Here is a 16,003-nt window from a genome sequence, read left to right as displayed (position 1 = left end):
TTTAGCACAAAGGACTGTGTGGGTGTGATTAATTTAAGGATCTTGAGATGGGGAGATCATCCTGAATCATCCGGGTGGGCCCTAAAAGTAATAAGTGTCCTTATAAGAAGACGACACAGGGGGAGATTTGACTACAGAGGAGTTGTAGGGGATGTGATGAAGGAAGCAAGAGGTTAGAATGATGTGAAGAAGGGACCAAGGGATGCAGGCAAGTTCTAGAAATTGGGAAAGACAAGGAAAGAGATTTTCCCCTCAGCCTCCAGAAGAAAATAGCCCTGCCCACACCTTGACTTTACGACAGGGAGGTTGATTTTAGACTTCTGATCTCCAGAATTGTAAGGTAATAAATTTGTGTTTTAAGCCATCAGATTTGTGGTAATTTGTTACAGCAGCTGTAGGAAACTGATCTGCTGGAATTCACACTTTTCTGCCTATAGCTTCAATGTTTAAACCCACTTGCAAGTGGGCCAATGAAATTTAGAGTGAACCACCGATACTTGTAGGTGATAAGTGCTTCTGGATTTTGTCCTCATGGCATTGGCCATGTCTGCTGTACAGCTTCTTTTTAAGCTTTCAAGAGTTTAGAAGGTTCTGATACTCAGTTTTCAAAGAATCAGGTGCTTCCCCACCTCTACGTTGTTGCCATGTGGAAGGAGACAACAAAATCAAGATGGAATTTTCCAGTTTGTAGCTTAAACTTCCTTGCACAACCCTTAAACCTGAGGCTGCAAACTGGTGGCCCTCAGGCCAGAGATATTTTGTCTGATCTGACAGTGATTCTATAAAATCTCAGTTATTTGCCAGAATTTTTGATTGATTGATTGATTATTTGAAAGAGAGCAGGGGCGGGGGGAAGAGGGACAGAATCTCCAGCAGACTCCCTGCTGAGCATGGAGCCTGATGTGGGGCTTGATCTCATGACTCCGAGACCATGACCTTGAGCTAAAATCAAGAGCTGGACACTTAACCACACTTAACCAACTGAGCCACCCAGGCGCCCCATTTGCCAGAATTTATAGCTGAAGTGATCTCATATAAAAATCTTGATTTCTGACTTTTCTGGAACATGGAAAGGTCTGGCAACACCTGGTTCATATAATTGCCAGTCCCTGGCTGAAAGAACAGAGTACTTACTTTCTTCCTCATTATCTCTGTTGGAAGGTAGATCAAGCCACTGTAAACATTTCTACCCTAAGGGAGGTTTGGGTCTCTTGATTGCTCAGTCTGGTGGGATTCACACTCCATTCTAGGGCTGCTCCATGAATAATAACACCTTGTCTCTGGGTCATGATAAATTTTTAGCCTACAACTGTCCAGAGCTTTGTGATTGCTTTATTTGGAAAATGCATCATTGGTCCCAGAAATCTCTTCACTGGGTGGTGGCTCCTTGCCCTTCTTAGAAGGCTTTATGGCTCCAGACCTCTAAAAATTCTGCCTTCACTCCTATTTGGTTCATCTACAGCATAGTCAGTGGAACTTTTTAAGACTAATTCTCTTGGAGGAAAAGCTTGGCTTTACTTGACCATCTAAGCTAGTAGCTGGGTCTATTGTTCCAATGGCAGCCACCATCATCCTGAGCCATTCTGTCTCAGGTTAACTCCTGCTGATGACATTTGTCCATCCAAATGACTAGATTTTCTATGATGGCTTCCCCCAGGTTGCCTCATAGAGAGAACTTTTAGAATCCTATCACTTTCTGAATACTAGTGAATGATTATGTGCATTGTAAATATAATAGTTCCTCACAACAGCAAGGAAGATCCTCCCCCACACCCTTTTAAAAAATGGAATCACAGAAAAGGTGATTTTCAAAGGTAGAGATAATATGAAATGGGATGGAAAGCAAATGTTTTGGAAGCCAAATTGAGTAAAAAAGATTTCAACAGTTGGGGATGACTTGCTAAAAGAAATAAAATGGATTTTGAAGGATAAATCTGTAGTCTTGAACTGCAATTAAAGAAATCGTATCTTCAAGCTCAAGGTTGGAGATATGTGCCTTAACTGTGGTTCATGCTTGGACATTGAGGATTCTATTTGACTGAGGAGGACCATCGTGACCTGAGTGCTAAGAAGTGATGGGCCCTTAGATGCGTTCATTGCGCCCTGACAGCCTGTGAGCCTAAGGCATTGTGCTGTGTTTGACTGGCATACTGATTTGGAAAAATTTGCAATGGAATCCCTTCGGGGGAGGCATGTACTCTCTGGTTTTATTCATTTATGGTACGCCCCCAATTCTTAAGGTTTTTGTGTTTATGGATGGTCCTCCTTCCCCCCTCCTTTATAGTAGCACTCTTCTGGGGGCACTGGGATCCATTTCGAGCCCACACGTTGAGAGAGAATTAACAAAGGAAGGGGATCAAGAAGAGGATGATATAGATAGGAAAGGAATCAGACACCAGTTTCTGTCATAATCACTGAGAGAACCACAGCTGTCTACCTGGTCCAGTACCTGAAGGACTGTCATGTGGAAGAGGAGTTAGGTTCAGTCCTTGTCATGGAACAATTATAGACTACACACCTTCAGTCACCAAGCTGAGAGAATACAGAGAGGAGCAAGTTGGTCTCTGTCTTCGAGGCCGAGTTTACCCCAGAGCAGAGGGGACCCACAGAGATGGCTGTAAAACACACAGTCTCTGTGGTTCTCCAGAAGACAGAAAGGGAGAGGCCAATTTCAGCTTGGCTTAGAAAGGCCTTTCCTCACAATTAAAGCCCTCCCCCAATGGAATGGGCTGCCTTAAAAACTTGCCAGCAGTCGTATTTCCAACTGTTGAAGACAAGCTATAGGAGTTTGGAATGAGGGTTGCAGTAGATGACTTTTCTCCCTCTGTTAGTGTCTGGTCCCAAGACCACCGACCTGCTTTCCTTTACTTACCCAGAGAGAGTGGTCACCATGTGAAATGCTTGTGGGTTGTACTCAGCATTTTGGGCAGACCACACGGGGAAGGGTGTTGGTTTGCAGGGTTTCCAAGTGTGGAATTGCACTGATGTGTCGTCTGTCTTCTGGAGACGCCAGCGTCGGCAGGCAGGGCCCAGCTGTAGTTTTTATTCACGGACCTGGGAGAAGAAGCAAGGGGCGTATTTGGCAGGTACAGTCTTGTTTCTGGTTGCTTCTTTTGTGTGTTGACTGCATCTGGCTCTGAGGATCATGTCATTACCTGTGAGTGGGGCAGCACTGCCTTTCCTGGGACAAGTATTTTGAGGGAAGCCTATTTCCTATGCCCGCCAGGAACCCAAATAACATCATATCCAGCAATTAGCTGCCAAAATAAGAGATTCCTAATTCTTCCCCTTTGATAGCAGAACTTTAAAGTAATTCAGATTTCTGTCGTGTCCCTTAGAGATCCCTCAGCCTTAGAAAATGTGTCACCTTTGGCTCCATGCAGAGACTAAACTGAGCAGAGGCAGCATCTCTTCACGGCCTTCAAGGCAGAATGTTCTGGCAGCGTCCTTCTTGTCCTGTCCTCTCTCTGCTACCACATGGCCACTGTCATCAGCTCTTGCGTCCTCACTGTTTATATAATGTGATTGTAAGGAAAGCAGACAAGGCCTCTTTCTTGGCAACTACATTTTAAGGTTCAGAGAGGCAGATGTTATCTGGATTTGGCATTTCTTTCCAATTCTTGCATGCTTAACCCCGGTTTAGTTCTTTGGGACATTTCCCCCTACCCACAGATATGTCAGAAATCACCTGGAGGATGTGGAGACGAAGTGTAGTAAGTTGAAGTGAGCAGAACTGCCACCCAGTTCCCCAAACTGCTATCATTGCTCTCTGCAAGGGAGACAGGCAGTTCTTTCTAAAATGCTTGGAGCCAGAATTCAATGTGAAACCCCACAACTGCTGTGGCTTTGGGACGTGTGGACAAGTCAGTCATCCTGGCAGACACCCTTCCCCTGCAGGGTTCTCTCCCCTGGAGAAGTGGAGGGGAGCCAGCCCCAGGGTTTCCCCACACCCTCAGCTGGAGTGGGCTGACCGGCCAAGCTACCTGCCTCCTACACCGGGACCCGTGGAGTCTCTAGAGTAACAGAGGCAGAGGGCGGAGGTTCTCAGCCCTGACAGCAAATTAATTACACCTGGAGGCTTGGCGGTAGGGGAAACAGTGCATGGACCCCATGACTCCCCAGAGTTAATTTTGTAAAGCAGCTTTATAAATTCCACATACCGAACAGTTCACACATTTGGAGTATACAAATAAATGGTTTCTAGTATATTCAGAAAGTTGTACGACCATTCCCACAATTTTAGGACATTTTCAGCAGTCACTCTCCCATTCCCCCCAACTTCCCCAGGCCTAGGCAGCCAGTTACCGATCCACTTTCTGTCTCTACAGAATTTGCCTGTTCTGGACATTCTGTTTAAATGGAATCACACAGTAGGTGTGTCCTTTGTGGCTGGCTTCTTCACTTAGCCTGTTTTCAGGGTTTGTCCACATTATCGTGTATCAGTACTTCTACCTTTTTATTGCTAAATAATACTCCCTTTTATGAAGATACTATAATTCGTTTATCCGTTCATTAGCTGATGGACGTTTGGGTTGATTCCACTTTTCTGCTATTATGAGTAATGCTGCTAATAAACGATGTGTACAAGTTTATCTGTAGATACATGTTTTCATTTCTCCTGGGAATATACCTAGAAGTAGAATTTCTGGGTCATATTGTAACTTTAGGTCTAATCTTTTGAGGAGCTGCCAGACATTTTCCAAAGCAGCTGCACCATTTTACAGAGGCATTTCATAAAAGCTCCCTGTGCTGATTCTAGATGTGATTATAACGTGCTTCCCATGTAGATAAGAATCCTTACTCTGCCTCATTTGGAAGTAAAAGCACAGCAGAATAGATACCAGCTTTTACCTAAAGGAGAGAATAGTTTTCAAGTCTTCACGTCTTCCAAGTTGTTCTTTTCAGCATTCCACAGCCCTCAGCTCTCGCTGGCAGCCCAAGATGAACCTGAGCCCCAACTAGAGGACTAGCCAGTCTAATGCTGGGTAGGATTATCCAGCGTCCGCTGACGCCAGGGGTTGCCTGCAAAGAGTGAAGTTGATCTGGAAAGCTGATCTGTAGGTTAAGTGCAGCAGGGCCACAGATGTGTGATTCCCACTTCTGAGAATGTGACATTTCTTCTTTGTCATCACTTTCTTGGTGCTATCTGGTAAAAACTGAGTCATGATGTGCTGACAAAAATCCATTGCACTTAATGTGGAACTTGAGGTATCTACTCATTCCTGAGATATTCCCAGCTGTCAGTCCTGCTGGCTAGATGGTAAACAACTTGCTGGGGATGAAATCCTGCCACTGTGACTTTTCCCAGCTTGTCTGAGAGGTGCAGACCCAGACGGCTGGCCTGTGAGAACCTGAGCATGAGGGAGGGCTTCGTGGTGGTGACTCCAGGGTTGAGCGGCCCCGCCCTTCACAGAGGCCTGTTTCCAGAGTAGCCCCAGTGGAGGGATGCAAAAGCCAACTGTCCTTGTCCTGTGAGCTTTTTAAAAACCTTCCTTCTGCTGCAGATGCGCATTTCCAGATGGCACCTGTGGACCGACCTGAGCCTTGTTGTCCTTTCTTTGTGTTCGCAGCCACGGCACAGGGTATGAGAGTGATAACCACACAACGCCCATCCTCTGTGGCGCCCAGTACAGAATACATACCCACGGCGTCTTCAGGGGCATTCAGGTGAGAACTCGGGGTGGCCTCACTGGAAGGGCACTTCTATGCCTCTTTCCCTTCTCAACAGCCTTTCTTTTCCCTGCTGATGGCCATCTGGCCATGGTAAGTCTGGTCCTAATTACAGGCTCCTTTGACAATAGGGACCTCTCCACTTCCACTAGGGCAGAGAGGACAGCCTCCTCTCTACAGGTCCTTGTGACCACGGCCTCGTCCCTGACTCAGACCAAGATGCTTCTGGCAGAACCCTATCCCTCTCCCTTTGACTGGTTAATTCACCTTTCCAGGTGGGCTGTGCAGCTCTTGCAACGAATGACCTGGACCCTTGGCTTCCAAGTCAGACCCTTGACTTGGTCTGCATTGTCCAGTGCCCGAAGTTGACTCTTCTCTTGCCAAGTGTTCTACTAATAACAGTAAATAATGACAATAACAGCACCACCATGTGGGTGCTGGACACGTTCTATATGCCAGGCAGTGTGCTGAATTTTATATATGGGCTTTTTGTCTTCAAAGACTTGATTTTTTAGAGCAGTTTTAGGTTTAAGGAAAAATTGTGCAGAAAGTACAAAGAGTTCCCGTATCCTCCCTCTTCCCCCTCCTCCCTATTATTAACATCTTGCCTCAGTATGATACACTTGTTACAGTTGATGAGCCAGTATTGATGCATTATTATTTTTTTGAAACATTATTGTTAACAAAAGTCCATAGTTTACGTCAGGGTTGGCTTTTTGTGCCATGGGGTTCCACGGGTTTTCTTAAATGCATAATGCCACGCATTTACCATTACATTATAGTACAGAATAGTTTCACTGTCTAAAAATAAAAATGCCTGTGTTCCACCTATTCATCTCTCCCCTCTTTCTCTCCTCCCCCTGACAACCACTGATCTTTTTACCGTCTCTATAGTTTTGCCTTTTTCCAGAATGTCGTACGGTTGGAATCATACAGTATGTGGCCTCTTCAAACTGACCTCTGTCACCTAGCAATATGCATTTAAGGTTCTTCCTTGTCTGTATTTTATTTTTCCATTTAGTCCTCAGTGCACCTTTATAGGTGGGTACCGTTACGTCTATTTTACGGATGAGGAAACTGAAGTCCAGAGAAGATGAGTGACTTGTCCACAGTCACATAGCTAGTCATGACATGAGTCTTGTCCGATTCCGGCACTGTGTTGCATTGCTTCTTAGGGAGACAGAGGGCCATGAACAGTTTGTGGGGGGAGGGGCCTCCAAGGAGAGTGAGGGAAGTAAAGTAAAAAGGTAAACATTTTGGAGAATTTGGGAAAGTCCATGGCAGGCCACCTCAGCAAAGCCTCTTTGGGGAGGTCAGAACCGCACATGGTTATCAAGGGTCTGCATTTGTGACTTTCACTTATGAGTGACAGCAGTGATACTTTCACGAGAATAGTCAGTATTCTAGAAGTAAGTTGTGTGCGAGCCAGGTCCCCACATGAGGTGTGGAGCAGGTAGCTCTGAGATGTTCTGGTTGATGTTTCCAGGAGCATCATGGTGATAGAATAACGTGCTCCCTCTGCCCAAACCTTCCAAGGGTGACAATAAAGGTGAGGGTGACAGAAAGCCCCGAAGTCCGATGGAGGTACAGGAAGTCATCCCAGTCTCTCCTCCTGGCATCCTCCACCAGGGTCCTTGACTGACCTTGACAACGCGACTTTTTATCCTGTTGCTGTATGTGCTGCATCTCGATTGAACCAAAGGAAATGAAGAAGCCCCTTTTGCCTTCCTTTCCACAAAGCCCGGTTTGTGAGACTCACTGTCACAGCTGCTGATGGACTCCAGACCTCACAGGTGTTGTTTCACCACCGACTCGTTTTCTCCTAGAGTCTGATAGTCAGACGCAGCTGGCTCGCCATTTAAATTTACGTCACCCTTTGACCTCGAGACCCTGTGGCCTATCAACAGCAAATTTGTATGTCACCACAGTACTTCTCCTTCAAAAAAGGTCTCACAGTGCAAGGCAGTGAGAAATAGAATCTAGACTATAAGCATGGTTTGGAAGATGCACAGAGCACAGGATGGGTTAAGCTCAGAGGCAGTTCTGGGTCTTAACACAAAGCATGGATGTGCACTTTGGTCTTGACTTGCACATCTGTAAGAGAATGAGGAGGATTCAGTGGCCCCTGGGGCACTCCCACTTCTCCTGTCCATGAGTCATTGATCCTGAGAGCCGGAAGGGGAATTTGTTTCTGTGTCCCCTTAGCACCTTGTCATAGAGAACTGACCATACACGTACCCACTCCCACAAGGTGAAGGGAATCAACAGTGAAGGACATAGAAAGTGTCCGGAAGGCAGACACAGTGTTTTCTGGTCTCACTATTAAGTGATTACACTGGCTACGCTATTGGACTCTGGTGGTTTCAGCCCCTTCACAGAGAGAACCTCCAATTCTCAGGGGCTCTTCCTTCCTTGTCACTTACTCCCACCTGGAAAGCCTGGTCAGTTTGGGGTTCATTCAGTATCCCGTGTTTTTCTCTTAATAAGGACTCCCCCATACATGGCAGACTGGGCCTGAGGTCATGTGGCCGTGTGTCCAAGTGGGAGGAAATAGATCCTGGGACTTTGGACTTCTAGACCTCACTGCCTCAAGTGGAAAAGCTGAGAGACAGGATGGATTGGGAGCTCTTGCAGTCACCAGCATTTCTTTTCTAGATCGTCTGGATCAGCAACCCCAAACAAACTTCAGTGAAGTACCAGTTCTGGTTGATCAGTAGTAATGATGTTGGCGTGATGCACTGTAGCATGTCCTGATCTGTCATCCATTAGTGATGTCTGCTGTGGGCATCTGGGGTATGGATAGGAGTGGTTTTAGTTCTTATATCTGTCATCCCTTCTTTGGGTATTTTCTAAAGCTCACTTCCCCTCAGGACTGACATGAATGTTCACATGTGGCTTAAAGCCTCCATTTCTCTTACACTCTGCTCGTAGGATGTGCGACGTGTGCCCGGAGTTGCCCCGACTCTTGTCCGGTCAGCATCTGAGACCAGTGAGAAACGCCCCTTCATGTGTGCTTACCCGGGCTGCAATAAGAGATATTTTAAGCTGTCACACTTACAGATGCATAGCCGGAAGCACACTGGTAAGTGTGTCCCCTGTCTAGCCTTGTTTCCCGTGGCCTATGGGCAAGGGTAGTTCAAGAGCTCCTGTTCCTGCCTGGTCCCACTGCTAAGGACACAGGAAATTTCTTGGATTGATAGTAGGCAATGCTTTGAAAAAAAAAAAAGGCTGCAGGGGCATTTTGCATCCTGACTGTCCATCCTTTAATAAAGAATTCAATAAACTGTCTTCAGGAGGGCAGAGCAGAGTGGTGGAAAAAGAATTCCACCAAACTAAAGAGACTTAACTTATGTTTGAATTCTGGCTTCACAACCAAGTGGTGAGACCTTGAGCAGTTACTTAACCTGTCTTTGAACTTCATTTTGTCTCATGGAAAATGGAGTTGGTAACGCATATCTTATTCCAGTGTTAAGACTAGATTCACTTTTTTTTTTGAGAAAGAGAGAGAACAAGCAGGGGAGGGGCAGAGGCAGAGGGAGAGACAATCTCAAGCCAACTCCACGCTGAGTGTGGAGCCCAATGTGGGGCTTGACCTCATGACCTGAGACCATGACCTGAGCTGGAATTAAAGAGTCAGATGCATAACTGACAGAAGCACCCAGGTGCCCCAAGGCTAGATTAACTTTTAAATCAAATTAAATGCAAGGCATTAGATATGAAGCACCTAGTATAGTACCTTATGTTAATAGGACTGAATAAACAATAGTGTAACTATCAGAATACTATTAGCATCTCTGAAGAGAGAGGACCTATTCTGGGAATTTGGTAATCAGATAGTTTTGAGAGATTGATGGGCAAGGTCAATAAGACTTAAGGAGAGATGGTCCAAAGAAGAACTGAGCTGTGTGAGTTAGTAATACCCAACCAGATAGGAATGGGAAAATGGATTCGTAGGTTTAATTTTTGTTTTCAATCTTAAAAAAAAAAAGAGATTTTTGATGATGTGTCAAGGAAAATTGGATTTTTCCACAGGTCAAGGGATCTACCTTCCCCTGGGAAAGAGAATTGGCCTCGTCGGTTGTTGGCCACCTTGAGTATGAACAGCCATTTCACAAATGTTTGCTCTTGGCCTGTGGGCACTGGACGGGAGTGTGGTTGGGTCTCCACGGCAGGGAAGCAGTGGGAAATACAGGCTTTCCTACAGGGGGGCTGGTGGTTTGTTTGTTTTTTTCCCCTGTAACTGGAAAGACAGTTTCATTGTTACAATTACCCTTACTATTTTGTTATGACTGCTTATTTTGCTTTGGGGAAGTTGAGGAAGAGAGTGAGCTGCATTCACATCTCTTCAGATCGTTGGACTTTGCTAAGTTGTTGTGTTTGGAGTTCTGGAACAAACCTGAGTTTGCACTCAGTAGACCTCATGCTCTGAGGCTAAAGATGAGAGAACTAAGGGCCTGGTATATTTTTACATGTTTCTCCAAATGGGATCGTTTGAAAAGTATCTGTGAAGGTTATAAAGAAAAACGATAAAGTAAAATTGTGGCTGGAGAAATGCAAGGGAATACGCTGAAGGCAATATGGTTGTAGAAACCTTGACTGGGGAAGAGACACTTAGCAAGAAGTGAGGGGGAGATGTCTGTGTGAAGTGGAAGCTGTGGGCAAGGTAGCCATGACCCCCAGACCCACCGGAGGCTTTAAGAAGCTCTTCTTTGTGGAGGACAAGGAGAGTGGCCTGGTATTTAACAGTCCTGCAGCGCTTTTCTTGAAAGAATGCCATCTTTTCTTATCTACGTATGACAATAGTACGACTATTATATTAAGTACTTTTATATTAAATATTTTTTATGTGCCAGACTCTCTACATGGATTATTTCATTTAATCCCCACACACTGACCGGTTATCAGGTGGGTAGGATATAGTGGAAGCAGGACCCATGCTCATGGCTTTTAACTCCAAGTCACAAACCCCCTTCTCAAAGAGTTGATGGTCTGTTTTGGAGCTAGGATACACACAAATGAAGAGGGGTTAAGAGAGTATATGACAGTGTACTAAACCAGAGGCTGGAGGAGCTGAGAAGAGTTGCTGATTTGAGCTAAAGTCATCCCAGAAGGAGGAAGCGCTTGGGCTAACCATCAAAGGGTCGGTAGGGTGCGGTAGAGGAAGGAAAGAAGGAGCAGAGGCAGAAAGGCAGGGAAAAGAAATGCGACTGAGTAGGGCTGTTTAAGTATAAGGCACTGGGCTAGATATAAATACAAAGTGAAGGAAAGGCTCCTGCCCTCAGGATTTTCCAGCCCCTGGAGGCAGGTAGCTCTGGACACAGCCTACCACGTTAGATGTTCTGTAATACATTCTGTACTGAGGAAGAGAAGGGCTTTCGATCTGAACATGAAATTTCCAGGAAGTATTGCTGAGGAAGCAGGCAGCATTGATGAGGGACGTACAGTCGACTTTTTGATGGGGAGGAATGAATGTGGAGATAGGGACAAAGGGCATTTGGTGTGAGCGAAGTGCAAGGCAGATTTTGGGAATGGTGAGCTCTGGTATAGCGGGAATACAGATTAATCAGGGGAACAGAGGAGGTTATGAGGCCGGAAAGACAACGAGGGAATGCCCTGCAACAGAAAGAACAACTGGTCCCGGGATGGCTTCCTCTCTATCCCAGAATACTGGTGACTCAGAATTTTCATAAGAAGTTGGGAAGGCCCAAGGTCGCTCAGTGCACTCATGGAGCTTCGTTCGCAGTGTTTGGCTGAACTTCCTCTAGCAAGGACAGGGCGGGGCTTCTCCCTTCTGAGGCAGGAGGTTGTGTAATCCCACTACTGACTTCTCTCGGATAAAGGAATACCGACACCTTTCTTAATACTTTGGTTCCTGGTTTCACTTGAGTGTCTCACAACCATGGAGCTGTTCAGGCTTGATCCAGAAATGAGAAGTCAGTAGTAGAGAACACCGAACCTTCAGGCCATAAAACATAAAACACTTATTACATGGGGTCAGCTCCAAGGCCTATCCATCGCAGAATTCTGCCTCCAGCTCAGTTGAAGAGTTAAGACTTCTTTGGCTTATGATTTATCTGAAGATTCTCCACCAGTATTTTTGGAGCATGCCTCTGGGCTTGGCACTGGGCGAAGAAGCCCTTTATGTGGATGGCCTGCTTCAGTCTGTTCATAAATCCTTTGAATTTGTGAGATTATAGGCCCCCTTTCTCAATACGGAAATGGCACGTCACCCAGAGCTTTATGTTGTAGAGCTGGGTGTGACCCTTGTGTCCAGCTTCAGAACCTGAGCTCTCCTCCACTTATAACTCAGAGGTTAGGGACCATCCTCATACAACCAGTCCCCCATTCTACACTCACTGTCAAGAGCCTGTGTGTAGGAGGGCCTTGAACCTCACATAGCAGCATGCTAACAAGGTCTACCGGCGTGCCTTAGGCATTTTGGGATCCCTCAGTCCCAGGGGGAGAGGTTGCCTTTCATGCGATCCCCATTTCCAGCAGCATTTTCAAACGGCATATGTGTCTTCCCCAAGGTGAGAAACCATACCAGTGTGACTTCAAGGACTGTGAACGAAGGTTTTCTCGTTCAGACCAGCTCAAAAGACACCAAAGAAGACACACAGGTTTGTAGGCTCACTTCTCATTGCTGGCAGTTATGTTCTCTTGGGTTGCAGTTGATTTTGTGATTTTCTTTGTTGTTGAATGTGGATGTGAGAGGGTTAGCCATTTGCTTAGCTTTTCCCAATCATCGTGTTCCCCCCCCCCCCCCCGCCCCTGGAGATTTTCCTTTTCTGAAGAAAAAAAAGACAAGGAAACATCCCACATTTCTCCTGCAAACCACAGAACAGTGGGATCCCAGTAGCCATGTGTTGATGATACACTGAGTAGCGGTGAAGACCAGGGTGGTGGAGAGCATGATCCAATTTGTAGAGTGTGATTCACTTTTTCAGTCTTGGACACAGCCGAGACTCTGGTGGAAAGCTGGACGTTTGTGGTTAAGGAATAGTTGTTCCCCAGACAGAAGCAGATCATCTGGGATTACTCTGCAGAATCAGGTGGTCTGTGCCAGGCCTGGGGCATGGGGGACATCTGAGGGAGAGGCAGACATCATCACCAGGGGGCTGGAAATGCCTGGCTCGTCTGGCCACCTCCAGGAAGCTGGCCCCGGGGGCCTCATTATGCTCCCACATTGTTAGGGCTGCGGCTAGACCTTCTCTGTCCATTTAGGTGTGAAACCATTCCAGTGTAAAACTTGTCAGCGAAAGTTCTCCCGGTCTGACCACCTGAAGACCCACACCAGGACTCATACAGGTAAAACAAGTGCGTAAACTTTTCTTCACATTTATTTTTCATTATTTTTTAAAAAATACTGTTGAATGAAGTTGTTTGTGATGTGAGAGATTGGAAAAGACGAGTGTAGAAGTTCTGAGAACTGTGCATGGCTGTCTTTAACTAATAACATTGTTTCAGAAGGGATGGGGTGGGGACCACAGAGCAGAAGGGAGATATGAAAAGAACACTCTTTTACTGCGTGGCCAGAAGGAAGGGAGGAGATGAGCTAGGTCCCCACTGTTACCAGTTTGCTACATTATACTGTGTCACTCAGTTTGATTGGATCATCAACTTTACAAACAGCAGAAATTCTCGCAAGCCAAATATTTATTCTTCGGAGAGCTCACATTTCATGACACTATTTTCAGAGACCTGAATCCTTGCTGGGCTAAAAGTTAATGTCCCAGGAGCAGACATGGTTTCTGCCAGACTCATATCAGCCTATGGATATTATTTCCTTTGTACTAGTATAGAGAGGGGAACAGGACATTTATTCACGGGTTGCTGAAAGTTTTTGCTTTTCCGCAAGCTTGTGTGATTCATAACGAAAATAGCACCACCTTTGTTGTGTATTTTCTAGCTTTGGAAGGAGGGCCAAGGCTTAGGGTTATCTCGCTGTATCTTTGCAACATCCTTCCTTGTAAGAAGAAGAACGTAGGCATGTTTTATCCCCATTTTTCAGATGAGGAAACGGAGGCACGTAGTGATGAAATGACTTGTCTACAGTCCCAAAGCTAGTAAGAAGCAAACCCAATTCCTTCTGCTCCCAGCCTACCCTGTCCTACAGCCTTCTTTCTTGGTGAAAGAGCGTAGGTTCATCTCACAGCCCAGGGAGGATAGGAATCAGGAAGAGAGCCAAGGTCAGCAAAGCTGAGTGCCATTGAGAGACTGAGGAGAGTGAAGACCAACAAGAGAAAGGGTTGGGCTTTGTCCATTGGAAGATGATCTTTGACAGCATGGCTGGAGGTTGGGGTGGACGGCCAGGAGCCAGATCAGGAAGAGCAGAGGAACAGTGAGTGGGAGGTGAGGGAAAATACGAGGTCATGAGCCCCCATGCAGCTGCAGATTCTCAGCCCGAATAGGCTGCCATTTATAGACAGGGTCAAGGTACCCGTGCCCCAGAGTTGGTGGGGTGGGCATCTCTTCTGCTCTACTCAGGTGCCTCTCGTGTTTCTTCTTTTCCTTAGTCCTGAGCTCATAATTTGGTGAGAAAGTTATCGTCCCTTTTATCCTGCCCCCCTCCTCCTCCAACCCTATGCGTATCTGTATATGCGCAAAATGGCCCATGTCACTGGCAGACTGTTTTACCCTATATTTGATCAGCCCCCAGTTCTGACCCTGGGACAGCGCCTCCCCTGGGACATTCCTCCCTGTGTGTCCCAACCAGTAGTTCTCAGAGGAGGCAAAGTGGGACCAGTGATACCCTAGGAAGATCTCCCCGGTGGAACAGACGTTGGCTCCCGTGGCATTCTTACTTCGGATTAAGCCACAGCTCGATCTCCGTAAGGGCCAGGCCTGGGAGGTGGGGTACGGCCAAGGGCGTGGGCTTTGGAATAGACAGACCTGGATTTAAGTCCTGCTTGGGTCTGCCCTCACTAGTGGTCTAGCCTCATCTCCAGAGTGGGGATACTAATGCTTGTCTTACAGGGCTGTTGTAGGGAATACATGAAATAATGTATGTAGATGATGCCCAGCACACGGCTGGGCATATATTAGGCATTTCATAAATGCTGATTATCCTCCCTGTCCAGAATGAGGCTTGGAAGGAACTTCTGAGAGCTCCTTGGATGGAGTGGTCTCGATCTTTTGGCAGGCTCGTTAAAAATCTTAAAACCAAAAAAGAAAAAAAAAATCTTAAAATCATGCCTCAACTCGAACGGGGATTATGCTCTGAGTAACACTTTGAGGTAAAAGAAGCAAATGTCCTGCAAACTGGTATCAGTGACTTATTTTAAAATACCCAGCCCATCCAGAATATCTCCACAGGCAGAGATGTTAAAGCTATGGTCACGCTCTACTACAGGAGGGTAATCAATCAGTAATATCCAGGGTGATGATCCTGAGCCCCTGCGGCCCAGTGAAGCTCAGTTCCCTGGGAAGACAGTGCAGGGGAAACATTCATGCAATTCACAAAACGGTCTAACAGCAAAGGGTGAAATAAATGTTTTCCCCTCGATTACATACAAATTGCCCAGACACTTTGATTAACTAGACTCATTCCTTCCCTGCCATTTCCCCAGGCCTCTGACTTAATAATATTTCATACTTTTTATAGTAGTTTAATCCTGAAGAACGCAGAGGTGCTGCCATTTCATGGAATGGGCCCGATTTGTTAGCCTAGGGGAAGAACTAGAGGGAACTGGGAGTGGGTGCCTTGGGATGATTTAACTGGGGCATTGGATAGCTGAACTTGTGCCCAGTCTCTCTGCCGCAAGCGTCTCTGACCGGTAATTGTGTCAACAGGTGAAAAGCCCTTCAGCTGTCGGTGGCCCAGTTGTCAGAAAAAGTTTGCGCGCTCAGACGAATTAGTCCGCCATCACAACATGCACCAGAGAAACATGACCAAACTCCAGCTGGCGCTCTGAGGGGGTCCGACCGGGGGACACATCTGTGTCCCAGGCAGGACAGTGTGTGAACTCCTTGCAAATCCGACTTTAAAATTCCTCCTCCCTCACCTCTCTGAGAAGGAAATGGCAGGTGGTCTTCTTCATCCAGCTCCCGAGACAAGATGTCTGTACTGCTGGATCCTACCAGGTTTGCCCGGAGGCGTGGGGCTTGCTTGGCTTGCTTTTGGTTGACTCAGAGGCCCTGGAGAAGTGGCTGACAATGTCCAGTTAGTTAAAATCCCATCTCCGCCACTTGGTCTGGATTTCCCACCGGAAGAAAAGCCACTGTTGATAATGTCCCCCCGCCCCCTCTTCTTCTCCTTTTACACTCGTTCTCACTAGGAATGGAGTCATTGTACCATTTTCCATCATAGAATATTTATAGGCCAGGGCATGTG

The 16,003-nt window shown here is 46.4% G+C and overlaps 1 protein-coding gene across 2 annotated transcripts in view; it reads left to right on the top strand.

Annotated features, from left to right (window-relative positions):
- Positions 1-15,584, top strand: part of WT1 (WT1 transcription factor) — a 42,216-nt gene extending 26,632 nt beyond the window's left edge. Inside the window, exons 5-9 of one of the 2 annotated variants that reach the window (XM_035012304.1) lie at positions 5,571-5,667; positions 8,602-8,752; positions 12,201-12,290; positions 12,895-12,987; positions 15,463-15,584. In XM_035012304.1, coding sequence (XP_034868195.1) covers positions 5,571-5,667; positions 8,602-8,752; positions 12,201-12,290; positions 12,895-12,987; positions 15,463-15,584 — 553 coding nt within the window. The remainder of the gene's footprint in view (positions 1-5,570; positions 5,668-8,601; positions 8,753-12,200; positions 12,291-12,894; positions 12,988-15,462) is intronic. The other variant, XM_035012303.1, reaches the window with a different exon arrangement.
- The last annotated feature ends 419 nt before the right edge of the window (positions 15,585-16,003 follow it).

This window comes from Mirounga leonina, unplaced genomic scaffold, assembly GCF_011800145.1.
Source record: "Mirounga leonina isolate KUSES-001 unplaced genomic scaffold, KU_Mleo_1.0 Mir_166, whole genome shotgun sequence".
NCBI classification, from domain to species: Eukaryota; Metazoa; Chordata; class Mammalia; order Carnivora; family Phocidae; genus Mirounga; species Mirounga leonina.
The sequence above is the reverse complement of the archived record's forward strand: the minus strand, read 5'-3'. Positions and strand labels throughout refer to the sequence as shown.